This window comes from Trachypithecus francoisi, unplaced genomic scaffold, assembly GCF_009764315.1.
Source record: "Trachypithecus francoisi isolate TF-2019V2 unplaced genomic scaffold, Tfra_2.0 Lachesis_group16, whole genome shotgun sequence".
In the NCBI taxonomy this organism is placed as follows: domain Eukaryota; kingdom Metazoa; phylum Chordata; class Mammalia; order Primates; family Cercopithecidae; genus Trachypithecus; species Trachypithecus francoisi.
This window is the reverse complement of record NW_022681461.1, coordinates 21,029,662-21,057,437: the sequence shown is the minus strand read 5'-3', so window position 1 is coordinate 21,057,437 and position 27,776 is coordinate 21,029,662. Positions and strand designations below refer to the sequence as shown.

At 42.1% G+C, this 27,776-nt stretch overlaps 1 protein-coding gene across 13 annotated transcripts in view; it reads right to left on the bottom strand.

The window, feature by feature from the left end:
- PRUNE2 (prune homolog 2 with BCH domain) overlaps nucleotides 1–27,776 on the bottom strand; it is a 301,009-nt gene that overhangs the window by 60,693 nt on the left and 212,540 nt on the right. For all 13 annotated transcript variants that reach the window (XM_033237044.1, XM_033237051.1, XM_033237048.1 and 10 more), the window contains exon 9: nucleotides 26,410–27,157. In XM_033237044.1, the coding sequence (XP_033092935.1) occupies nucleotides 26,410–27,157 (748 nt within the window). The remainder of the gene's footprint in view (nucleotides 1–26,409; nucleotides 27,158–27,776) is intronic.

Genomic DNA, 27,776 nt, shown 5'->3' with positions numbered 1-27,776 from the left:
TTAAATGTATCTAATTCTATCCTTGCGTTGCAGTCTGTTTTCCAATATCTGCAGTCTGTTTTCCAATTCAATAGTTTCTCTTTTGCAATGGTCTTTTCACTTTGATTTCTTTCACTGTTGCTTTGTCTATTTTGTTAGATTGACTGTTTTTGTTTTTGGTTTTTTCAGTTTTGGATTTTTAAAACTTGTCGCTTAAAAAAATTGTATTATTTTATTTATGTTCTCATCCTTAAAGAAAAAAGAAACTCTTTGATTTTCACATAGTATTTCTCTGACTTCAAAAGCCTTTATACTTTAAAAATGAGCATCGTTTTTGATAGGATTCCTTTAAGGCATTGTTTTGTGATCCTGTTCCACAGGTGAGGAAAATGAGGCAGAGAATGAAATATTTCCATTTGGATGACCAAACCGTCAGCTCCTAAAGGGCTGCAGAAGCTGAGAGCACGGCTGGCAGCGGGCCCTCCGTGGACATTTGCTGAATAAACAGAATATATGTACACCAGTGTTCGGTCCTTTGGGTGACACCATCCCATTTTTATTTTCTGGATTTCCTTCCTGATGGGTCCTGATGGGTCCATTGTTCCTCATTTTCCTCTAGCATTAAATTCCTTTATCTTTTCATTCCCATACAGTCGCTGCCTGTGGTTGAAAACTGAGCCACCTCTCAGGCCCCAGTGACTTTCCTGGAGAAGTCCAGGAAGCAGGCCTGCTGCAAGATCCGGGCAAATTCCTGGAATCCATTCCCCAAGGTCAGCCTATGAGCTCAAACCTGGGACTGACCCGGGGCCGACATAAGAACGAACACTCCCTCCACATCCCACGAGGATTTGCACTCGAGTGTTCCAAACCATCCTGGGGCAAACGGGACACAGTGACAAGTGGTCATATCTTTACGCCAGCATTTGCCAGAGCCTGTGCCCAGAGAACCAGCTCCACAGATCTATGCCAAAAGGCTCTGTGCCAGTTAAGTTTGTGAAGCATCATATATTATATTCTCTGGGGATTGGCCGGGTGTGGTGGCTCATGCCTGTAATCCCAGCACTTTGAGAAGTTGAGGTCAGGAGTTTGAGACCAGCCTGGCCAACACGGCAAAACCCCGTCTCTACTAAAAGTACAAAAATTAGCTGGACGTGGTGGCGGGCACCTTTAATCCCAGCTACTCAAGAGGCTGAGACAGGAGAATCGCTTGAACCTGGGAGTGGCGGTTGCAGTGAGCTGAGATCGCGCCACTGCACTCCAGCCTGGGAGACAAGAGCGAGACTCCATCAAAAAAAAAGGAAGGAAGGAAGGAGAAAGAGAAAGGAGGGAGGAAGGGAGGAAGAAAAGAAAGGAAAAAAGAAAAATGAAAAGAATAAAAGATTTCTTGGTCAAAATGAGGCATACAAAATCAAACAGATTTCAGATTTCTTTTCTAGAGGACATCTCAGAATCTATAACAGGTTCTTGGGCATTATAAAGTCCTTCCTTGGCCAGGTGCGGTGGCTCACGCCTGTAATCCCAGCACTTTGGAAGGCCGAGGCAGGCAGATCACGAGGTCAGGAGATCGAGACCATCCTGGCTAACACGGTGAAACCCCGTCTCTACTAAAAATACAAAACCAAAATTAGCCAGGCGTGGTGGCAGGCGTCTGTAGTCCTAATTACTCGGGAGGCTGAGGCGGGAGAATGGCCGTGAACCCGGGAGGCGGAGTTTGCAGTGAGCCAAGATCCTGCCACTGCACTCTAGCCTGGGCGACAGAGTGAGACCCCGTCTCAAAAAATAAATAAATAAAAATAAATAAATAAATAAAGTCCATCCTTGCTTCTTTCCTTCCTTCGAGAAGCACAGGTCTGAGACATAACCCCAAGAGATGTATGGGCCTCTCTGGACAGCTAGGACTGCATCTAACAAGAATCTAGTAAATGCAGCCTGAATTACTATGTGGTATTTTTATTCCAGAAAGCCTCAAGACTCTGGAGTCAGACTGCCTGCACTTGAACCTTGGCTCTGACCTTCTAAAATGTGTAAACTTATAGGAGTTACAGAATTTCTATATGCCTGTTTCCTCATCTGTAAAATGGGGAAAGTAACACTACCTACTTAGAAAGTTGTTGTAAGGATTAAACAAGTTGATTTAGGTAGGGATAGGGAAAACTGCCTTGCCAATCATGACTGATGACACATAAGGATTAGATATTGCTGTTATCATCATTTCAGTAATTTTGTTAAAAATTAAATACAATACTGGTTTTCAAAAGCAAGTGACCTGGATTCCAATGGAATTTTTTGGAAAAATAGGAAAATCTATTCTACAATTTATTTGAAATTTCAAGGGACCTCAAATAGCCAGAACAATCTTGAAAAAGAATAAAGTTGGAAGTCTTATGCCTCCTAATTTTAAAACTAATTACAAAGCTACAGTAATCAAAACAGTACAGTACTGGCATAAACACTGATATAGTTGACGCCATGGCTCACTCCTGTAATCCCAGCTACTAGGAAGGCTGAGATAGGAGGGATTGCTTGAGCCCAGGAGTTTGAAGCTGCAGTGAGCTATGATTGTATCATGTCACTGCACCCCAGCCTGGATGAGTCTCTAAAAATAAATAAATAAAAAGACAGATATATAGACTAGTAGAATAGAACAGAGAGTCAAGAAATAAACCCATGCCTATATTGCCAAATGATGTTTGATAAGGTTGCTGACACCATTTAGTGGGAAAATTATTCAACAAATGATGCTAGAAAAACAAGATATCCACATGTAAAAGAATGAAGTTGGACCCTCACCTTATACAATATACCAAAATCACTCAAAATGGATTAGAGATAAAAACATAAGATCCAAAACAGAAACTTCTAGCATAAAACATCAATGAAAAACTTCATGACATTGGATTTGACAATTCCTTGGATATGACACCAAAAGCAAAGGCAACAAAAGAAAAAATAGATGGGACAACATCAAACTTCAAACATTCTGTGCATCAAAGGATACAATCAAGAGTGAAAGGCAACCTTGAGAGAGATTACAGTAATCTATTTTATATTTTTTTACTAGAGAAAACGTTTGCAAATCATATATGATGTGCATATGCATATATTTGTATTTACATGAGAGAAAATGTTTGCAAATCATATATCTGATAAGGGGTTAATATCTAGAATATATAAATAACTCCTAAAACCCAACAACAAAATATAAATAACCTGATTAAAAAATGGGCAAATGACTTGAAATGGGCAAAGACATTTCTCTAAAGATGATATGCAAATGGTCAACAAGCATATGAAAAGATGCTCCACATTACTAATCATTAGAAAAATGCAAATCAAAACTACAATGATATATCACTTCATACTTATTAGGATGGCAACTGTTAAAAAAAAAGAAAAAGAATACAGAAAATAACAAGTGTTGGTGAGGATACAGAGAGATTGGAACTCTTGTGCACTGTTAGTGGGAATACAAAATGATGCAGCCTCTTTTAAAAACAGGATGATGGATCCTTGAATCAATTAAAAATAGAATTATCATATGATTTAGCAATCCCACTTCTCGTTATAAGTCCAAAAGAATTGAAAGTAGGATCTCAAAGAGATGTTTGCACACCCACATTCATAGCAGCTATAGGCATAATAACCAACAGGTGGGAGCAACTCAAGCGTCCATTGATGGATGAATGGATGTATTAGTCCATTTTTATACTGCTACAAAGAACTACCTGAGACTGGGTAATTTATTAAAAAGAGAGTTTTAGTTGACTCACAGTTCTACATGGCTGGGGAGGCCTCAGAAACTTACAATCATGACTGAAAGCAAAGGGAAAGCAAGGCACGTCTTACATGGCAATAGGAGAGAGAGAGAGAGCAAAGGGGGAAGTGCCATACTTGCAACCAGATCTCGTGAGAACTCATTAGTTATCATGAGAACAGCAGGGGGGAAGTCTGCCCTTATGGTCCAATCACCTCCAACCAGGACCCTTCCCCGACACATGGAGATTATAATTCAAGATGAAATTCAGGTAGGGACACAGAGCCAAACCATATTAATGGATAAAGAAAATGTGGTATATATGCATACATGAAATATTATTCAGCCTTAAAAAGGAAGAAAATCCAGTCACAAGCTATAGTATGAATGAACTTTGACGACATCATGCTAAATGAAATCAGCCAGTCACATAAGCCAGTCACACACAAAAAAACAAAAAACCATTACTGTATGATTCCACCTATCTGAAGTATCTAAAGCAGTGACATTCATAGAAACAGAAATGGTTGAAACAGGTGGTTGCCAGGGGCTGGGGAGATGGGGAAATGTTGTTTAATGGGTATCGAGTTTTAATTTTAAGAAATGAAAACATTCTGGAGATCTAGGCACAGCAATGTGAATGTGCCTACTGTAACTGAACTGTACACTTAACAATGGTTAAGATGGTAAATTTTATGTTATGTGTTTCTTACCACAATCAAAAAAATAAAAAAAAATAAAAAGCAGGTGCCCTGGGAAAGGGTACAAGATAGGTTTTTCTAAGCTCACAAAACCACCTTCAGATCATAAATCTGGAGGTGAACAAGCTGACAGGGACACTTAGAGCTGTGGGATCTGTCTGTGAAGATCTCAACTGTGTGGGTGCCCACCCAGGCACACTAGAACTTGATATCCTGGGACAACTGATGCTTCTGCCACTGCTTCAATTTAGGCATCATTTTTACCCCTGAACCACCAGAAAGGTGCTCTTCAACTGCTCCCACAAGGAGGTATATCCTATCAGCCCGTGGAAATAAATTATCTCAGAATGTCACATAAAACACTGGTAAAAGGATCCCAGATTTATGTTGAAAACTCCTTTCAGGGAATTCTTATCAGCTAGAGGTGATAAAAAAAAACACTGGCAATTAAATCTAGTCAGGGCGTATCTTTTAAAAGACATATTGTCACTTTGAAATTTTAAGTAAAGTCCAAATAGTTTATTTTAAAGATAAACTGATATTTTAAATATATTAAAAACACGGAGGAACTCTGAGAGTCATGGGAAGTGGCAAAGGCAGAGGAGGTGACAAAACGAGACCTCCCTGGAGGCCAGAATTAGCAGGAGACAGTGAAGGCGATAAAAATGTTAGGAGAGAGAAGAGATTTGGCTCTTGATCTTAGCCAGAAGCCCCTCAGTAGACGGAGAGATTTAGACTTTAAAAGAGGCTTTATTTTCTCAGAGATATTAATTTAAAAAACTTTTAAAAAGTCTTATTCATTATAAAAACATAGTTTACTTACAGAAAACTTACAATATATTTTTTAATATAAAATAGAATTATATATGATAGAAAATATAAAGGCAAAATATTCCTAAATTTTGCCACTATGGATGATCACTATTAACTTTTTTTTTTTTTTGAGTTGGAGTTTCACTCTTGTTGCCCAGGCTGAAGTGCAATGGTGCTATCTCGGCCCACGACAACCTTTGCCTCCTGGGTTCAAGCGATTCTCCTATCTGTCTCCCAAGTAGCTGGGATTACAGGCATGCACCACCATGCCCGACTAATTTTTTGTATTTTTAGTAGAGATGGGGTTTCTCCATGGTGGTCAGGCTGGTCTTGAACTCCCAATCTCAGGTGATCCACCTGCCTCAGTCTCCCAAAGTGCTGGGATTACAGGTGTGAGCCACTGCGCCCAGCCCCACTATTTTTATTTATTGATACACAATAGATATATATATTTTGGGGAATACATGTGATAATTTAATACATTAATATAATTTGTAAAGATCAAACCAGCGTCATTTGGGATAGCTATGACTTGAAATATTTATGTATTCTTTATGCTAAAAAATATTCAAATTTTTCTTTTAACTATTTTAAAAATACATAATAGATTACTGTAAACAATAGTCACTCTAATGATCTGGCAAAAACTAGGGCTAAGTTCTTCTACCAAACTGTACATTTGTACCCTTTAATTGACCTCTCTTCATCTCCTCCTGACCATTAACTTTTTCAGTGTATTCAGATGTAATAGCCCAGTGTCCTCCCCAGACTCTTTCTTCTTTTGATAACAGCACCTCTATTCCCCTTTGCGGAATAATTTCTCCATCACACTAAGTCCCAGGGTTTGAGGGTTGAAGGTAATCTCCTTTCCCTGCAGAGACAGGCACCTGACCCAGGGCTGACCAATCAGCAGGGTCCCCACCCCTGCCACAGTGACTGGTTCCACAAATAGGCACGTGACACCAGTTCTTCCAAGAAGAGACTCAACCCAGATTTTGTTGAAACCTCTGGGAAAAAGAAAGCCTTTCTCTGGGGATTGCAGCTGACTGTAATGTGAACCTGAGGGCCTATGGAGAATCCTTTCTGTATTAAGAAACAGAGAGACAACGAGTGAAGGAAAAAAAGTGGGTAAACATTGACTGCGTGTTTGGAGATTCCTTATTCACCTCTGCCTAGAGCCAGATTAGTTATTTGGTTTTCATAATATGAACCCGTTAATATTCTTTTTAACCTAAGCAGGGTAAGTTGAGTTTTTGTCACCCATCACCCAAAATGACCTGACTGATAAAACAGATTGGGAAAAATACGTATGCTCGCAGGAAGCTTACATGTGGGTATATTCTTGTTTACAGAGACAGGGTTAACTCCCATATAAAGGAAGTGCCAGGGTCATGATCCCTGAAATTAGGCGGACCTTCACATGTTTGTTGGATGAATGCATTTCTGTTTATCACTCTTCTAATCCTGAATGCAAATGAAAGAATATCATAGAATATCATGTGGGGAGGGACATGCCCTGAAATCTGATGCTAACGTGTGTGTGTGTGTGTGTATATGCCCCATAAATATAAATATGTATTTGTACCCATAAATATTTGTGTATGTGTATATATACATATATACACATATGTATTTGTGTACACCATGAATTTTTGTGTCTATACATAAAATATATATAGTATACATCATATGTACATATTTATATATATACACATAGACACACACAAGTGTATACTGATGGGGTCAATGTGATGTTTTGGCATATATTTACACTGTAGAATCATTAAAGAAAATTGACAAATCCATCACCTCACATACTTGCATTTTTTGTGGTGAAAACATTTAAAATCTACTTTTTTAGTAATTTTGAAATATACAGTGCATGATTATTTATTATAGTCACCACTCTGCAACAGATCACTAAAGTTTATTTTTCAGATCTAACTGAAATTTTGTACCCTTTGATCAACCACTCTCCTTTCCCTCATCACCTCCCCAGCCTCTGGCAACCACTATTCTACTCTACATCTATGAGTCAGAGGCTACTTTTTAAAAAAACTGCTTGAGTTTGTCTGGCCTGCTAGCTTGTCTCCCAGGACGGTTTCTCAGAGACAAGTCAAAGGGAGCAGGGAGAGCAGGAGGAGTCAGCTGCAGACTCAACCCCAGGGCAGCTCCAGAGCCCCGGTGCTCCCTTCCTGCCTGAGTCTCATTTCCTCCACTTTCAATGGTTGGGGTCTAACCGATCTCAGTTAGTGACCTCTCGGCAGTGGGAAAATTCCAGATCACACTTAGGGTTTCAATGCTCTTTGGGGATTCTGGACTTCCTTAGATATCCACTGTAAAGCTGATGGACTTCTTCAGGTCCCTTCATACACATCCACCTGCAAGAAATTTCTCCTTAGCCTTTCACACCAGTTTAAGAAAAGCAATGCTCACAAACACGGAGGCAATCTACCCTGGTGGCGTCCATGGGACTCACTCCACTTCTGCCTCTTATTCATTTATTTATTTATTTATTTATTTTTGAGATGGAGTCTTGCTCTGTCGCCCAGGCTGGAGTACAGTGGCACAATCTCAGCTCACCGCAACTTCCACCTCCTGGGTTTGAGCAGTTCTTCTGCGTCAGCCTCCTGAGTAGCTGGGATTACAGGCCTGCACCACCATGCCGGGCTAATTTTTCTACTTTTAGTAGAGACAGGGTTTCACCATGTTGGTTAGGCTGATCTTGAACTCCTGACCTCAAGTGATCCACCCTCCTTGGCCTCCCAAAGTGCTGGGATAACAGGCGTGAGCCACTGCGCCTGGCCGCTTCTGTCTCTTATTAACCATGTAACTGTGCTAAAGTTACTGACTTCTTTTAAGACTTAGTTTCCTCATCTGCAAAATGGGAATGAGAGGAGAGATTTCAAAGAGATAATGAGTAAAGTGCTCGGCAACAGTTCTATTATATGATTACTTCTAATATTACTATTATTATTATTATTATTATTATTAGAAGATGCTGGGTTACACTTAACCTTCTATGTTCACTCCGAGTCTCCTAGGAGGTCATGGATCCCCTGAAGGGATGCAGAGACTCATCAGTGAAGTACAATAAATGGTTTATGGGGTTGGAGGTCTGTCACCATTCACAGGACCATCAGGAATTCCTGGCACATATGCTGTCACATTCCTAAGGTATCTATTATGGGAGGAATTGCATCCCCCAAGATTCTTATGTTGAAGTCTTAACCCTTAGTACCTCAAGGTGTGTGTTTGGAAATGGGGTTTTTGCAGAGGCAATTAAGTGAAAATGAGGTCATTTGGGTGGACCATAGTTCAGTATGACTGGCATCCTTATAGCAAGAGGAAATCTGGACACAAACACACACAGAGGGAAGACCAGAAGACATCGGGAGAAGACAGTCATATGCAAGCTAAGGAGACAGAGGCCTCAGAAGAAACCAATCCTAGCAATACCTCGATCTCAGACTTCCACAACTGTGAGAAAATAAATATCTACTGTTTAAGCCACCTCGTCTTTGGTACTTTGTTATAGCAGCCTTAGCAAACCAATAAAGTATCAGATCTTCACCGGTATATCCAGTGTCAAGGAGGAGACTCTTGACTCTGGAAGGAGTGTATCAGTCCTTTCACTCATCTTCTCTGCTAGAAAGCCCTTCTATGGCTGCCTGACAGATCTCCAGGGAGAGAGAGAAACCTAAGTTAGGCCCCTCGACACTGGGAGAAAGAGGCCATCCCGCTTACTTACATGTATCCTGCTGCACAATATAATCACATTCTGTGAAGCTAATTACAAGACTTGATTAATTTCATACCCTCCTGAGGGATACGTTCAGTAATCATACGGCTCTGCCAACCTCTTGGGGAGAACTGATTCATTTAACCATCTCTTTTTCATTTCTATGTCTTCATTGCATAAATGTAGACAGATATTCAGGGAAGAAAATGTGCTTATGCTTTTAAATAATTGTTATTCACAGAGTTATAGCATTACATGAGATTCCATAACTCTCTCTTTACATCACTCACATTTTTGGGTTACCAGGTCCCTGCTGATAGATGAAAGGACTGGAAAACAAACATAACAGCTCAATAACAGCTATATCCAGCTAGTGATAAGTACATAAAAAACTTGGTGAGACACTCATCATAGGAAATCCAATCTCTGCCTTCATTGCAAAGACAGGAGGTTTTTTATTTTTATTTTTATTTTTTTGAGACAGGGTCTCGCTCTGTCACCCAGGCAGGAGTGCAGTGGCATGAACACGGCTCTCTGCAGCCTTAACTTCCCAGGCTCAAGTGATCCTCCCACCACAGTCTCCAAGTAGTTGGAACCACAGGCATCCACGACCATGCCTGGCGGTTTAAAAAAAATTTTTGGTAGAGTCAGGGTCTCACTGTGTTGCCCAGGCTGGTCTCGAACTTCTGGCCTCAAGAGATTCTCCTGCTTTGGCTCCAGAGTAGATGGGACCACAGGTGTGTGCCACCACACCCAGCTAAGTTTAAATAATTTTTTTTTTTTTTTTTTGTAGGAGACGGTGTCTCACTATGTTGCCTAGGCTGGTCTCAAACTCCTGGCCTCAAGAGATCCTCCCATCTTGGCCTCCTGAGTAACTGGGACCACAGGTGTGTGCCACCACAACTGGCTAAGGCATTTTCTGCAATTTTTTCATAGACATGGGGTCTCACTCTATGGCCCAGGCTGGGCTCAAACTCCTGGCCTCAAGTGATCCTCCCACCTCAGCCTCCCAAAGTGTCAGGACTATAGGCATGAGCCACTGCATCCAGCCCAGCCATGAGCCTTGATTACATCTGAACTTAGTCTAATGTACAAGGAAAAATTCCCCATGACCAGCCCAGGAATGAGGCTCAACTCCATCCCATACTTGCTTTCCTTCAATGATCACTACTGACCTTTCTATAGATGAATAGTCTCTAGCTCTCCTTTCATCTCCATTTTACCTGTCCTCCTTACCTACCTCATGCTCAGCTGCTCTCTTGGGATCACACTATGTTGGTTTCACTCCTATTTTATTTTAGGAAGAACTATTTTTAGAACATTCAATTTCATCAGCCTTTCCTGGATATTTCTGGGAACTAGATGTAGAAGAATATAATTGTTAAGGGGTAACATCGGTGGGCAATGGTGGCTTTATGAATGGGACTTTCATCTTGGGTTTGGGCAGCACTAAATCCTGCTTTTCCAGGCAATATTGAAAGCATGTGTTTGGTTTTCAGTTTTTGGATTAGAAGGGATATTGAATGCTCTCTCTCTCCAGGTAAAACCATATCAAGATTATTCTGGTCATCTGCCTAGGGTTTCCAAAGCAGATTGCAACAAGCTTTGACAGTTGTGGCTTCTTTCTGATACTGTTTATTTCTCAGGCTATTCATTCCAGTAGGAGTTCAACAAACATTTGAGTCCTAGAGTCATATGGAAAGTGCTAGCGTGCGGGGAGGCTGTATTACCAAAAGAATGGATCAGAGACACATTCTGCTCTCAGAGAATTTAAAATCTAGGAGGATAAAGAGGAAATGACACATACAGGTTCACACAAAACAGCACAGGAGGGGCTAAAAGCCATGAGAGTCCTACACGAATTTCAGAGACAGCAGCAGCTCCTCCAGATGCGGGGGTAGAGTAGAGCAATCTAGAAGCCTCCAATAAAAGGTGGTATCTGGCCTGTTGGTAAGCCAGGGAGGCAATGAGGATAGATTCTATCTTGGGTAGAGCAATCTAGAAGCCTCCAATAAAAGGTGGTATCTGGCCTGTTGGTAAGCCAGGGAGGCAATGAGGATAGATTCTATCTGAGCTCTCCTGTTCTTTTTCTTCCCACTTTCTCCTCAGTTCCTAAGCCTACAATCAAGACTCATTCTGTTCTTGCAACCTATGAGTCAGAATCTCCTTGCAGCTTGTCACAGACAGCATTTGGCCTCACCCCTGCCCTGAAACTGGGTGTTCTCATTCTATAGCCACTGCCCAGGAGGTAAGAGCCTGACCAGAGGAAAAACACCACCATCCTCTTCACACCCCATCCCAATAGGTACACCTCAGTAGATACAGAGGTCTGCAGACCTGCCCTCTTGGCAACAAAGAAAGTGTAGTCATAGAGACCACTGTCCAGCACCGGAACCATGACCTAAGGCTGATGAATCAGATGTAGTTTTTCACTTGCAGCTAGTGTTGCTGCCCAAGTAGGCTCTGTCTTGTTCCATTGAGGAGAGAGTTTTGTGCTTTCTTTGCCTTGCTTATATGAATTTATATCAAGTAACTCACCAAGGCTGCAGGTTCTCAGACACAAAGAATGAAATGATGACCTTTCACAGGGCTTGCCAATTCTTCTGCGGGCACCTCCCCAGTAGGTTCTCATCTTCCTCAATTTTCATGCCTTCTAGCTTTCTTCTGTGTCTGCAGTTCTAAAACTACTTCCCTTCTTTCCATCCCAGGAACAGTTCCAGCCTTGATTATGTCTCCAGTGGATTGGCACTTCCCATCTGCCCTCCCATGTCTTTTGCATCATTGCCAGTCTATTGCAATCACCATACCCAGCTCAAGAAACATCAGCTTTCCATTGCCAACAAAAACCATTGAATACAGACTTCCTTGTTGCAGCCTTGGGGGCTCTTAACCACTTAGAATAATCTATCCTTAGCTTCTCCAACTGCTCTACCCTTCAGGCAAAATGAGATTCTCTTAAGTCTCCCAAATCCAACTGATAGCTCTCCTGACTCCATAGCTGGGTTTATTATATTCCCTCCACTGAAATGTTCCTTCTCCCAACCTATTGAATCTTCCTCATGCATGAATCCTGTACTAGGCACTCTACAAAAAAGAAAATGAAGCAACACTTTCTCACCTTTAAGCATCCAGAGCCCCACCATTGTATAATTTCTTACGGAATTGATTTCATCCTGTCCTTCAGAGCCATTTGTTTTACTCTCTCCTCCCCACACTTGAGTGAGGAGACTGCACCTTAGTTACCTTTGTATCATATGCAGTTCTTAGGGATAGCATCCTGTTAATAATAAACACGTTCTGACAGTAGAGATGTTTCATTTTCCCCAAATGCATACGAGTCTAAGGGTTGTAGATGAATTAGGAAATGCTACCTTATCCTAAAAATAGAAGAGTGGTAGGTTTTTTTTTAAAGCCATGACAAAATGCTAATGCATGGACTAGATTTCTTTTCTTTTCTTTTTTGAGACAGATTCTTGCTCTGTCACCCAGGCTGGAGTGCAATGGCATGATCATAGCTCACTGCAGCCTTAACCTCCTGGGCTCAAGGCATCCTCCTGCCTCAGTCTCCCAAGCAGCTGGAACGACAGGTGCATGCCACCACATTCAGCTAATATTTAAATTTTCTGTAGAGACAGGGTCTCACTATGTTGCTCAGGCTGGTCTCAAAGTGATCTTCCTGCCTCAGCCTCCCAAAGTGCTGGGATTACAGCCATGAGATACCGCATCAAGATTTTTTTTTTTTTCCTCAAAGGCCCTGAGCTGACAGGAGGTAGCACAAGGTCCAGAGCTAAGACCCCTGAATTCTGATCCCAGCGTAGACACTGACTGGGTGATCTTAAGATAATCACTCACTCTAACTAGAACCCATTTTCTGCCTGTAAATTCAAGAAGTGAGTCCAAATGAATTCTAAAATTTAGTTCAGCTTCTATTACTTTAGCAGTTGAACTTTAGGATTCAAGAACAATATAAGGATAGGATTCAAGAACAATATAAGGAATCAAACAACTATCAAAGTAGCAGACAAATAGGCAGGTATCAGAACAAGACAGAGCCAACTTTGGCAGCAGCCCTCTAAGGAAAAGAGTGTTCAAATGAAGGGCATTTACTCCTGCTTCTTCTCCAATGCCCCTCCTATGGGGCCAGAAGTTTCAGACTAGCCTGAGCAACATAGTGATGTACCTCTCCACAAGCCCCTCACGATTCCTGCCTGTATTAATCCAGCAGGAGCCATGTTCTTTGTCAACCTGGCAGACAAGATACCAGGGGACAGAATCTGTCCTCTACTTTTCCTTCTGCCCCTTCTCACCCCTTCTTCCTTCTCCCAACTACCAATTACTCTTAACTTGGATTGGTAAAGAATTGAGAAACCATCCCAAATACAAATAGTACTCTGGCAGGAGCTTGGTTCATGTAAAGCCTCTGCCTGCAAAATCTTAATACAGCAAACACAAGGCAAGCAATTCCATACTAGCTAAGTAGGAAAAAATATCAGCTTTTATTTGCCGTAGATAAACCTAAGCTTTTGCACTGTAACCTATACTGAGTACCCGAACCTATGTGCAATCCCTAGACCTTGTCTTCTGTAGAGCTGGAAAGTGTGAAGTTAAAAAATCAAGAAAGTTCTGTGATCTCTTATTGAAGAGATAAGTCTTCCCTGGAGTACAAAGCCACTCAAGATTGAGAAACCATACAGAATGTAAATAGGAGTTCACTGGGATGTACCAAAGAGAGCACTAACCATTGGAAAAAAAGTTAATTTGACTTCTTGTTAATAGAAAGGAGAATTGGCTCACCATCCTCAAGCATCTATGAGGCATTAAACCTTATTTAGGACATAAAGGGTAACTTTGCATTACAAAGCTGAATCTCACAGGGATATTTAGGTGCTGCTGATTTCCAATGACAGTAACCTCATCTTGTTCTTCTGAGTTGGGGAACAAGGTCCAAACCATTTTAGAGTGCTGAGCTTTCACTACCCTAAAAATGTCTAATTTGCCCATAGAGACATTTCCATAAGAGCTGTTTTGTTTTGTTTTACCTCCCAGAGAAGAAGTTTCTCTTAGCAATTAAGAGAAATTCCATGGGTCATTTTTTTGATTTCCAGGCATCGTAATCTAATTATTCCAGATTTTACATTCCATGCATATTATCAGTTATGATTCTAAGAAAACTTTCATCAGATGAAGATTTTGGAATAGATTCATGCAGGAGCCGCTCCCATTTCCTCTACAGGAGGGGCACAGGGCAGCCATCTGGCTGGAAGTGGTCCCGGAAGCTGCACTCACATAGCAGCTTACATAAGATCAAACCATGTCAACAGTTCACATCAAAGAGGGGACAGTGGATGGAGATTATGCCCCTTTTCCCTTTCATCCACATGGCCAGTACCCTGACCTCAGGCAGAGTCACACTTTAAATCACTTATGCTAGGTGAGAATCTAGCTTTGTTTTCTAGTTACCACACAGAAATTTAATAACCTGTGTATTCCTGGTTGAAATTGACCAGGTGGTAATTTTTTTACTTCCTCACATAACTTAGTCTCTCAGTGAAATACTGATATCCTTTCAGTAGAGTATTCTTTCTTGATTTTGAAAAGACAAAGGGAACAACATAAGCCCATGTTTGAGGATGACCTATTTCTGCAGCTTAAAACTCAGGTAAGACGTAAATGTTACAAGATTATTTAGAAAAACAGATGCGCTAGCTTCAATAGCAATTAGAAATAACATTTTTAAAAAATGCCTCTCTACTAGGGCTGTCCTGCTTGTCAAATAATCCAAATAGACATTTTATTTATCATTAGGCAATAGTCTCAAACAGTTTCAAATCTGTTACTTCCTTTTATTTTTCTCCATTTTCATCATAGATATAAAAGAAAACAAAATGATTACAGCTGTGCAAAGTCTGTTTCCTGATTACCTGATCGCCAAGAAAGGGGCGGGGATAGCATAAAGACCACAAGCCTTTCCAGGATGAGTGGATACGGAATAAAATGCAGCTGGCAGCTGTCAGTTGCAAGGGGCTGGGTAGAATTCGGCATCCTCTCATCCCCCTCCCCTCTCCGCCGCCAACTTCCCAGCAGCAAGAGATTAGTCTTTGAGAACAACACTCCCCATCTCATTCTGTCCTTACTGTACTGATCTCCTAAAAGCTGCACCAGGACCCACCTACCTTCTGAGGATGAGAGAAGGCTTTCTAACAGGAGGGTGAGAAGCATGCACGGCTACAGCTCTTCAGCATCTCTCTTCTGAGCAGTTAACTGGAAATACAGATTCGCCTCCATTTTCTGGTCACATGATCTCTGGCACATCTAAATAAGGATGATCACCTGCCTCCCAGATCTCCCCGTGCAGCCGCTCTGGCTAGGGGTCAGAGCTGGGGCTGTGCTGGTTTCATTTGGAAATATATGATACCCTTTCACCCATGCTGTGGAGTCAAAAATGCCCTTTAATTTGTATGTCAGTGGAGGAAAACCGCTGCTACTCCTGCTCCTGAGTGAGACTGGATGTGAATGGGCTCAAAGCACAAGTTGCAAGGAATTTAGTTCTCCTGAAACTTCTCAAAAAAAAAAAAATTCTGTAGTTTCACAGCACATCCCTATATGACAGCGATGTAATTATTTTCATTGAATGAACGATGGCTGAAATCATAATAAAATGAACTGTGGAAACATAGCAGGATTCATAAGGAAGTCCAGCTGAAGGTCCTAGAGAAAGTTAGGATGCTTGTCTAAGATCAGTACAACTTCAGCGACTGGGAGACAAAGGGGTGTGTAGGTTAACCTGTGGACCCTGTAGTCACAAGGCCGAGTTCAAATCTGATTTCCACCACTTATTAGCAAGTGTTGACATTACTAAACCTCATGGAGCCTTAAGACTGCTCATTCACAGAATGGACAGTAATCATAATGTTCCTTAAAAATGGTAAGATAGCCGGGCATAGTGGTATGTGCCTGTAGTCTCAGCTACTTAGAAGGCTGAGGCAGGATAATCTTGAACCCAGGAGTGGAGGTTGCAGTGAACGGAAATGGTATCACTGCACTCCACACTCCAGCCTGGGTGACAGAGCGAGACTCTGTCTCCCCCAACCCCCAAAGAGAGGTAAAATAACCTATGTAGAGAGTCTGGGTTAAAATAACCTCACAGTACATGTTAGCTACTACCATTATTAATTCTACATAGGTAAAATAACCTATGTAGAGAGTCTGGGTTAAAATAACCTCACAGTACATGTTAGCTACTACCAGAATTAATTCTAATTCATTATTAATTAATATCTGCCAGCAGATATATTGACACAGTTAAGGCATATCAAGTATTAATGAAAAGTTTACAAAATAGAAAGGCATGTGTTTATTTGTATGATGTTCAAAAAATATATATATTATCAGATAAACCAAAGACTTCTAGCAAAATGTTAACTTGGGAAATAACTAGAAATCCGATGTTACATAATCTTTTTCTTTTTGTGATGGGAGGTGGGGTGGAGAGATGTTAGCTCCTATTCTTACTTTTTTTTTTTTTTGAAACGGAGTCTCGCTCTGTGACCCAGGCTGGAGTACAATGGCGCGATCTCGGCTTACTGTAACCTACGCCTCCCAGGTTTAATCAATTCCCCTGCCTCAGGCTCCCAAGTAGCTGGAACTACAGGCACCCACCACCATGCCCAGCTAATTTTTGTATTTTTAGTGGAGATGGAGTTTCACCATGTTGGCCAGGATGGTCTCGAACTCCTGACCTCAGGTGATCCACCTACCTTGGCCTCCCAAAGTGCTGGATTACAGGGGTGAGCCACTGCACCCAGTCTTAGCTCCTATTTTTATGTAAAGAAGGGAGAAGAGGAAGGTGCCCATTTTATATCTTTACTTAAACTGAAAGTCAACCAAATTCTTCATAATTATGAATAGTTATGAAATAATATCTCACGTGCCATATATCTTTCAGCTATGGAGGAGACGGAGGTGGGGCCCACAGGAAGGTATCACTTTGCAGGGTCACTGGCTGGCAGAAGTTCAGCAAAATCATGGGTGAATTTCTCAAATCATTAGGGGAGAAAAGGTAACTTTGGAGCTGGGCATATCTTGGGAATTTCTGCCCAGGGCGAAGGCTGAAAATGGGGATCTTGTCTTTATGAAGTGCTGGCTCATTAGAAGGGGCTTCCTTCCCTATTTGGGAAAGGCAGCAGCTGAAGGCTACAGAACAAACACTGTAACCAATTCTGTTTTATTTGTTTTGTTTTGTTTTGTTTTGAGATGGAGCCTAGCTCTGTCGCCCAGGCTCACCCAGGCTGGAGTGCAGTGGTGTGATCTTGGTTCCCTGCAACCTCCACCTCCCACGTTCAAATGATTCTCCAGCCTCAGCTTTCTGAGTAGCTGGGATTACAGGCATGTGTTACCTTGCCCGGCTATTTTTTGTATTTTTAGTAGAGACAGGGTTTCACCATATTGACCAGTCTGGTTTCAAGCTCCTGGCCTCAGGTGATCCTCTCACCTTGGCCTCCCAAAACGCTGGGATTACAGGTGTTAGTCACCACATCTGGCCTAATTCTGTTTTAAATAATAATATCTGTTTTGGAAGTCAGCAGTTGGCCAGGAATGGTGATTAAGTTATTGTCATCAGGCCAATCATAGATATTTTAAAAACATTTTAAGTAGTACTTCATTAAATGCAAATGTGAGACATAGGTTATCACCAAAAATACTCCCTTTTGTCTTGCAAGATGTTCTCGCAGATTGAGCCAGGGCAAAACAGTCCTAACTCCGAGTATGCCGGGTATTTGAGGAAATGTATTATTTTATTCATTACACAAAGGCAGTTAAAAATTTTTTTAAAATAAGAATTACTGCTTAATTGCAGTAAATAGCATTGTATTATGTTGAAGAAAAGGGCGAGTAGATGTCAAATTCTCCAGTGGAGTTTTAGTTATTCTCTGAGAGCCTAATTAATACTTTAAAATTATTATTTAATAAATGGAAGTTTAAAAAATAAAAATAAAAATGTCTTTGAAAATTACATATTGTCAACAGCTGCTTGAGTTGATGGTATAACAGATGACTAATTAAATAAAACAATGCTCCTCTCTAATAAAAAGTTATGATGATGATGATGATGATGATTTGAGATGGTCTCGCCCGTTCACCCAGGCTGAAGTGCAGTGGCACAATCTCGGCTCACTGCAACCTGTGCCTCCCAGGTTCAAGTGATTCTCCTACCTCAGCCTCCTGAGTAGCTGGGATTACAGGTGTGTGCCACCATGCCTGGTTATTTTTTGTATTTTTAGTAGAGATGGGATTTCACCATATTAGTCAGGCTAGTCTCGAACTCCTGACCTCAGGTGATCTGCCCAACTCGGCCTTGCAAAGTGCTGGGATTACAGGCATGAGCCACCTTGCCCAGCCAGGAAAAGTTATTTCAAGGTGAAGAGATGATAATACCCATGGTATAGGCAACAGATGACCAAGAAGAAAAATTGAACAGACACACCTATTTTCTCCCCGTGAGGATGAGTGAAGTGAATAACAAAACGCTAAGAAAACTGAAAGGCTGAAAGAACCCTGGAGGAACTGTAATGAACAAGAAAAGCATGGGAACACTGAAAATGGGTAACTATGGCCTCAAATTACAAAAGACAGAAAAAGATGGATTTGGTAACTTGAGAAAAGAAAGATGCATATTCCTTCCAAACTAAAACTAGCACATCTCCCTTGGGAAGAGAAGCAACAAACGCCAGAAATTATCACAGTGTCACTAAAAGCAAATTACGTTGAGCAAACTTCCCTTTCTTTTCTGTTCATTCAATCAGGCATATTTATGGGGTGTCTAACATGTGGCAGGTGCTATTCTAAGCAACAGGGGTACCATGATGAACAAGACAAACCAAACTTCTGCTTTCTTGGAGGTTATATTCTCATAGGTGGAGACAGATGCAACAGAATCAATTAAATAAATACGTACATATAAGATATTTTCAGATGGAAAAAAAGTAGTAGCAATAAAATAAGGCAGAGAGAGGGAGCAGAGTTCTCACACTGGCAGTATTGACATTTGGGGCTGGAGAATTCTGTGTGGCGGGGACACTCCTGTGCACTGTAGGATATGTAACAGCATCCCTGGCCTCTGTCCATTAGATAACAGCAGCACCCACCCCAGTTGTGACAACCAAAATGTCTCCAACGTCGGCAAGTATTCCCTGCTGGTTCAGAACCGGTAGCTTGGACTTCTACAAAGGGTTACCCAATCCTGCGCTGACTTTTTGATAGCCTTTGTTCCTAAAGACCTCTCACATAGATCTTGGAAACCGATCCTCCAATGTGCTGGAGAAACAGTTAACTAATCATGCCTATGAACATCTCAGGACAGTTTTCAGAGGCTGAGGTCCACCACTCTCCAATGAGGCTGACTGTGCTGAACAGCTTCTGTTTGCTTCGTCAGCTCTACTCTCCCACTTTCTCCATCTTGCTTTCTGCCCCAAGCCTACCTTACACTCCGACTTCCACTAAGTTTTTTGTTTGTTTGTTTTGTTACCCAGGGTAGAGTGCAATGACATGATCTTGGCTCACTGCAACCTCCACCACCCAGGTTCAAGTCATTCTCATGCCTCAGTCACCCGGGTAGCTGGGACTACAGGTGCCCGCCACCACGCCTAGCTAATTTTTGTATTTTTAGTAGAGACGGGGTTTCTCCATGTTGGCCAGGCTGGTCTCTAACTCCTGACCTCAAGTGATCTGCCTGCCTCGGCCTCCCAAAGTGCTGGGATTACAGGCAGGAGGCACCGCGCTGGGCCTCCACTAGGCTTGACCAATGAGGACCCCTGGTGGGAGATGAGGGGGGAAGAGGTGGGAGTGCCTGCCGCTGGCCATGTCCCTCACACTAGGTCACTATGCCTTTCAGGGTAGCCCTTTCTACCTAAAATTGTCTTTCTGGGTTCTGATCATCACTCTGTCTCCCCACTCCTGGGGTCTAGGAAGAATAACAGCCGTGCTGCTCATATTCCTGGGCTACTGCACCATTCCTTGTGAGTTCCTCACGCTTTGCCTCCATCTTCATAAATACTTTCTTTATTAAATCTCTCAAATCTTCCTAATTTGAATGTGTCATCGCTTTCCTGCTGTGCCCCTGATACACAAATACACCCTGCTTTCGAAAGTCCTGGCTTCTCGTCTTCCTCAAATACCAGCAATTTTCATACAGATTTTTTTTTTCCCCCTAAAGTAAGCAATGCCACTAGTTGTGATGTTTCAAGGTTCCAGCCAGAGAAGCACCTTGGGTTTTTCCTCAAACTAGAAGCCAATACAACACAAATGAACTCCTTTGTGGGCGTTCCTCCCACAGGGAAACGGAGTTGCACCACCTCATCTTGGCACTTGTGGCCCTCTCTGGCTGTAAAATCCCTCACCACAAAATACCACACCTATAAATATTTGGAAAACGTAAATGAACATGGAGGGGCTTTGATGCTTTGCCTTCCTTTTGGCCTCCAACCACTCCAGTTGGTCCCATACACCACAGCTGGGGAGCAGCCCACTGACATAGCACTAGCACTCACAGTTCCACTGTGGGAGCAAATATTTACTCAGGCATCAAAAAAGCCCAGTAGGTCACAAGACAGTCTAAGGAGTCAAGCATGGATTCTGGCTCAGTTCATCTCAAAATATCTCCTATTGCACTTTATGTGCCTTTCAATGGGACAATGGGAGAAGAGGAATGAAAACATCAACCTATAGAAGCAGCTCAAAAGAAATGCTTGTTTGGGCAGCTGTGTTTCATTGACAAGCACTGGGCTAGACAGAGAAGACTTAAATTTAGGTCTAACCTCACCACTTTCTCATTTCTGGATGACATTAAGCAGTTCATGTGTTAAGTGAGTTTGCTCATCTGGCTGGGAAATGAGGATAGGAACACTTGCCCTGTCTATGTCAAGTGTTATTTGGGTGGACCAAAGAAAATAATGTATTTGTCAGTCTGCAAGCACTTACTATGGCAAGTCTGCTCCGGGTAGGGCTGGCTGGCCAGTAATGTAGAAGTGGGTGGAGGGCATGAAAGAGAGAGAAAACAAGAGAGAAAAGAAGGAAATGAAGGAAAGAGACTAAGTCCTGAATTAAATTGCAAATGTAAAGGACTTTTTTTTTTTTTTAAGACGAAGTTTTGGTCTTTCAGCCAGGCTGGAGTGAAGTGGCGCGATCTCGGCTCACTGCAACCTCCGCCTCCTGGATTCAAGCGATTCTCCTGCCTCAGCCTCCAGAGTAGCTGGGATTACAGGGGTGTGCCACCACGCCCAACTAATTTTTGTATTTTAGCAGAGATGAGGTTTTGCCGTACTGGCTAGGCTGGTCTCAAATTCGTGACCTCAGGTGATCCACCTGCCTTGGCCTCCCGAAGTGTTGAGATTACAGGCGTGAGCCACTGCACCCAGCAAAGGACTTTTAATGATACTTATCACCACCAACTCAACAACACACCACATCAACGGATCAAATATAATGACAAAAATAAATGAGCGCAGAGTCAGTGCTAAGTTTGTTCTTCCAGGTTTGATACAGGGCAAAGCCCAAAAACGGTGAATAAGCAAGGGCACACCGGAGTTCAGAGAGCATCAGCTCATCTCTGGAAATGGCAAATGTTCAGAGGTGGGGTATGCTCGGTCGGCCTGATGCTTCTCAGAGTTCCTGTTACCCAACAATGAGAGAAAGAGTCAACTGATTTTTAAATCTATTTCTGATTTTCAACATTCACGTGGATAAAAGACCCAATGTACTAACTCCCCAACTGTAAGTCATAGACAGAAAAAGCCTGATTTCACGAAAAACAAAAAGATCTCACGGTGTCACTCACAAGCAGAAAGATAAATTCTTTTCTATAGTGTTATCAGATGGGAAAAAAAGGTGGAAAATTACAAATTTAAAAAGAAAGGATGCAGACAGATCACCATAGAACCAAACACACTGTGTCTGAAGGTCGTCTTTATTTCAGGGAATACTGAATACCTCACCTCACAGAGCTAGGAAACAAGATACAGCTCCACAAATACGAGGGTCAGGTTATGTCTAAACACTCTTTCAAAAGTACACGAGACAACGATTTCCTCTCTTCTCCTCCCCTCCTCCCCATCCTCCATCTCCCACAGCTGCCTGCATCTCCCAAAGATTCATCAGTTGAGTATCATCAGTTTTCCCAGTCCTCTTGCAAATGATTTTCTTTTATTCCCTTGCATATTATTTCTTTGCTCATATCTATGGAAAGCCAATATATTTGTATATTGATTGTCACATTTTCATATAATTCAGATAGTGACTTTTAAAATTTTAATGACTTAATCCTTGTTTAACATATAGATCAGATTTTTTGCTATAACCTGTGAGAGTTAATGTTTACGTTTTGACTTGGCTAGGCTACGGTACCTAGTGATTTGGTCAGACACCAGTTTAGATGTTGTTGTAAAAGTATTTTTTTAGATGTGATTAACATTGAAGTCAGCAGAGTAAAGCAAATTACCCTCCATAACGCGAGGAGCCTTCATCCAATCAGATGAAGGTCTTAATAGCAAAGTCTGACGTTTTCTGAAGAAGGAATTCTCCTGAAGACTGCAGCCCAGAAACCTGCCTGCATTTCCAGCCCGCAGCCCTGCAGAACTCACATTCACAACTGCAATGCTGACTCTTGCTTGAGTTTCCAGGCTGCCAGCTTGCCCTACAGACTTCAGACTTGCCAGCCCCCATAATCACATGAGCCAATTCCTTAAAATTCTCTCAGTAGCTAGAGAGCAAGATGGAGATATAAATACAGATATCTCCTATTCTGTTTTTCTGAAAAACTCTAACATGTAACCAGATTACCACCTTCTTCACACATCATTCTTCCAATCATGCTTTCTTTAAAATAAACAGCTAAGTGTTTCTTCCTTTTAAGAAAGGTCTGTGTGCTACAGATTATCCTGCAAATATTCTTTGTGACTACGTAGGAAAGATCAGGCACATCCATCACTGTCTTGGGGAACTGGTATTTGATCCCTTGCTGGACAGGTCTACAGCTGGAGGATGACCAAGGTCTTGGCAAAGGATTCTGAAAAGACTGATCCTAGGGAACGTGAAGCAGTGCTGCAGATTTCAAGGGAGAGAGGCTTTCAGTCCTAGTAACAACTTTTGTTAACAAGAGTCAGTAGGCGGCATATGAGGAGAAAAGACATTTTTCTCATGCTTTCTCAGATTTTGAAAATGTGGCTTGCAGCTCTCAAAACAGTTTGGGAGCTCAGAGAGGCTGAGGCTGAGGAGGGGAGGGACGAAGCTGATTTATAGCTGGTGAGTCATATTGCACATACTATGAACCTATCTCTATTTAAGAAAAGCCTTTCTTACTTTTCTTTTTTGCAGAATGGTCTTGATTTTGGATCTTCTGTTCTGTGATCAGATTATGCATCAGAGATATTTCCAGGTTTCTGTTTGGGAAACCACAGCTATCTCGTTTTGCTTCTGTGATGACCTTCCTGTCTCCATGACTTCCTTCATAGTACTCATCCCAGTTCACTCAGCCAGCTTCTCACCCTCTTCTTCGCCTTCGCAAAGTATGACCTTTCCTTTAGCGACTGTTTGAAATGTACCTCTCAGAGCTGCAGTACGACTTCATGGGCCCTAGGCACTTCTGCCCTCGTAAGCGCCTTCTGTCACTAAAACATTTTTTAAAAATTTATTTTATAACGTTATTGGTATAAAGACAAAATGTAATCCACATGAAAGTATAATAATTTTTTCTTCTGATTATAAAAGAAAATATTCTCATGGGCTCCTTAAAGTATCATGGGCCCTGGGCACTCTGTCTCCTGTGTCCGACAGAGAATAAGCCATTCCTGCTGCCTGCTCCCTGAAGGCCCCTGAAACAGACGTCTACTCGTCTTACTTTCTCACTTGTGTAATTCTTGTCTCGCAAAGGTTGCCGTTGTAAAGTGAAACAGTGCACAGAGAGTGTTTAGCACCCGGTCCATAGCTAAATGCCTCATAGTTGGTACCTTATTTTATATTTAAACTGACACTGGGCGTTGACCAGCTTGACTTAAATATTATACTGCTATCTACCTTTCTACTTATGTCTAACTCTTCAATGAACTTGTAAACTCCTAGACGACTGACAGTATGTTTTAACCAGTGGTTCTCAAGCTTTGGAGGGCACCAGGAGCTGCTGAAGCTCAGCTGACTGGGCCTTACCCCCCAGAGTTCCTGATTCCGCAGGTCTGAGTTGGGGCCGATAATTTGCATTTCTAACAAGCACTCAGGTGATACTGATGCTGCCGTTCTTAGGACCCCACTCAGAGAACCACTGTTTTAGACAACTCTTCCTTCTCTGAAAATCTAGCACAGAGGGAGACTTACACATTCAGAGTAAATTATTTATGCAAAAGATAATACACATGCCAGAGGGAAAATCTGCCCCATCCCCATTGTGAGAAAAGTTTCAGTACTACGAAAGCTGAGCGGAAAGGGATGAGCAAAGAAATCTTGTTGAAAGAAAAGGTACTGGTGGCACAATTGAACACCAACTGTCATCTGTTGGATCTCAGGGGCGTGTGCAAAATGCAGACAAGAAGCCAAACAATAGCTTAGCCAACTCATGGCTGCCTGAGTTCTGAGCTCAATCTATAACAATGCCAGCAGGGCTGCTGGGATCCATCTGCTACTCGCTTTCTGATAACGGATCTGAGGTCTCTCTGGAAGAAAATAGCTTGACAGGAAGAAAGAAGGATTAGGCCAGCTGACAACGTCTGGATTTATGAAGCTGCCCTGGAATATGGTAGAGCTTTTAACCCCTTCTGCACTTTGCTAACCCTCAACATACCCCAGCTATTCTTTCCCTTGTCCTTGTTCCTTTCATCAAGAAATGTAATTTGTGAATGCCAAAGCTCTCCTGGACACATTCTGTTTCCACACAAATTAAGTTCCCAGAATTGAATACTGTAGGAAGGCTTGAGATTTTTCAGCCCAACTCACTAATTTTACGGATGAGAAAACCTAAGCCTGGGATTAATCCTAAAATGTACAATCAGTCATGGTAGAGCCAAGCTGGAATCCAGATTCTTTGACTCACTGTGGGTACGTGGTATGTATAGTCCTTTATATTCCCACGCTGAGTAGGAAAAAAAAAAAAAAGATATATTTTCTCGCCTTTTTTTTTTTTTTGAGACAGAGTCTGGCTCTGTCACTCAGGCTGGAGGGCAGTGGCACGATCTTGGCTCACTGCAACCTCCACCTCCCAGGTTCAAGTGATTCTCCTGTCTCAGCCTCCCAAGTAACTGGGATTACAGGTGCTGCCACCACTCCTGGCTACTTTTTGAATTTTTAGTAGAGACGGGGTTTTACCATGAAGGCTAGGATGGTCTCAAACTCCTGACCTCAGTGATCCACTCACCTTGGGTTCCCAAGGGTTGGGATTACAGGTGGGAGCCACTGTGCCTGGCTGATATCTTTTCTCTATTACATTTCAAGGAGGAAACATGACCTTCCCCTTTACTTAAGTTATTTTTCACAATTTGTTCTTTTGTCCCTGGAAGCAGGAGGGCTTCATAAACACAAATGAAGAGAAATGAAGAATGCTAAACAGTTTCAGCAGAGACTGGAAGCTTGAGGGCAGCGATGACATCCTATTCCCTGATATATGCCCATTGGCTACCCGGACCATGGCACAGAGCAAGCTTTCAAAAACCACATGGTGAATGAATGAATGAATGAATGAGTGAATGAATGACTGAATCACTGATTTGGTGACAGTTTGCCAATTTCTCTGCCATTTAGAAATGCATGTTTTACACTGAGATTTGGAGACGGCTATGGAGTCTCTCTGTCTCCAGTGATAAGTTAGGTGCTTACATAAAACCAGAAAACAACTTTTCTGTATGCTAAGCGGTGTGTCAACTGAGAAAGTACAGGCTTTGGAGGTGGCAAGCTTTGAATCTCAGAGTGTTCACTCTGGTTACTTAATTCTAGGCAAGTTATAGAAACTTTCTGAGCCTTGAATCCCCCTACTCAACCCCATCCCTTCCATTCCCCTCACTGGCATGTTAGGATTAAATGAGATAATATATGCAAACTGCCTCGCACATAGTAGGTGCTGATTAAACGTTAGTGTCATTCCCTTGTATTCCCAACTGCCTGTTTAAGAGTCATGTAGGTATTCAAGTAGGTGGGGTGGCAGTTGGGGGGCAGGTATAAGACTGAATGAAAACTGAAGGGGCTTTTTGACTGAAAATGTACATAAATCATCATTATGGTCATAGTTATCTAGTAGTTGCTTTTACTGATGGTGTGCCTTGCATTCAATATAAGCAAAGCTGTTATCATCCAGGTATTCTTCATATTCCATAACCTCTAACCATTTCCCAGGTTTCTAAATAAATTGCTTTTCAGGAAAAAATAAATCAATCTAGCTTTTTGCTTACCCATGTGGTCTTGGTTTCCCGGTTTCGAGCTCAAGGAACTCTGTCTCCTCCATTTCCGTGTCAGGGATCATGGTTTTCTGAGCAGGCTGTGGTGAAAGCATTTCCCATTCATTGTCATGGCTGACAGCCTGCAACGTAACTGCATCCGGCCCAGCCCTGCCTCGGCTCTTACTCTTCTGTGATTGGCTGACTGGACCAGAGGCTTCCTCTAGTGTTAAAGATTCTAGAGGCTTCATTTCTTCCAGAATCTGCAGCTGGGGACCCTCGCCCAAGCTGAGTTCAGAGAATGGCTCCACAGTCTTGCCAGACCACCCAGGCCCTGATGATGGATCACCAACCTCACTATGGCCCAAGAACATCCAACTCTGGTCTTGTGCAGGGCTTTCAAAAGATGACCTCGCATCGCCTTTAGAAGACATTTTCTCTGCAGAGATACCTTTTCTTCTTTCATTTAAGGAGGCAGGCTGACATGTGTCTGGGAAGCTTGCTAACTGAGTTCCCTGCGGCCCTGTTTCTTTGGAACCTACGTACAATTCTAATTCAGCTATGCTTTCTCTTTCTTCACAGGCCTCTGGCTTTGAGTGTAAATTTTCTTCATGGTTTACAAGTATGTAATCCATGTGTAGTGCATGACGATCTTCATTCTTGTCTGTACATCTGCCTTCCTTGTATTCTGATTTTATCTGCTCAGGCTCTTTGGTAGGAATTACTTTTTCTTCTTCCAATTCTGGTATTTCCTTGCTGTCACCTAGAAGTGGAAGTTGAAAGTGAGAAGAGGAGAACAAGGTTTAATGAACACATTGTGCAATTTGTTATCCTTGCAAATGATCATCTAAAAGAGGTAACTTAATGTTGCTATTTTTTATATTATTTATTTATTTATTTATTTATTTGAGACAGAGTCCCGTTCCAGCACCCAGGCTGGAGTGCAATGGTGTGATCTCAGCTCACTGCAACCTCCACCTCCTGGTTTCAAGCTATTCTCCTGCCTCAGCCTCCCAAGTAGCTGGGACTACAGGCGGCTGCCACCACACCCAGCTAATTTTTGTATTTTTAGTAGAGACGGGGTGTCACCATACTGGCCAGGCTGGTCTCGAACACCTGACGTCAGGTGATCCACCCTCCTTAGCTTCCCAAAGTGCTGGGATTACAGGCGTGAGCCCCCACGCCCAGTTAGAAAATATTTTTATTTTGTAGAGTCATTTGATTTTCTTGTACACTATCAGGGATAGGTACTATATATGCATTAGTTTTTACTGCTGTTATAATACAGGCTTGGTGAGGCATGCCTTGCAAATGTAGTTAGTTCCTCTCTACCCTCATTGGTAGGAAGAGTGGGTCTTATAAATATGCACTAGTTTAATCAA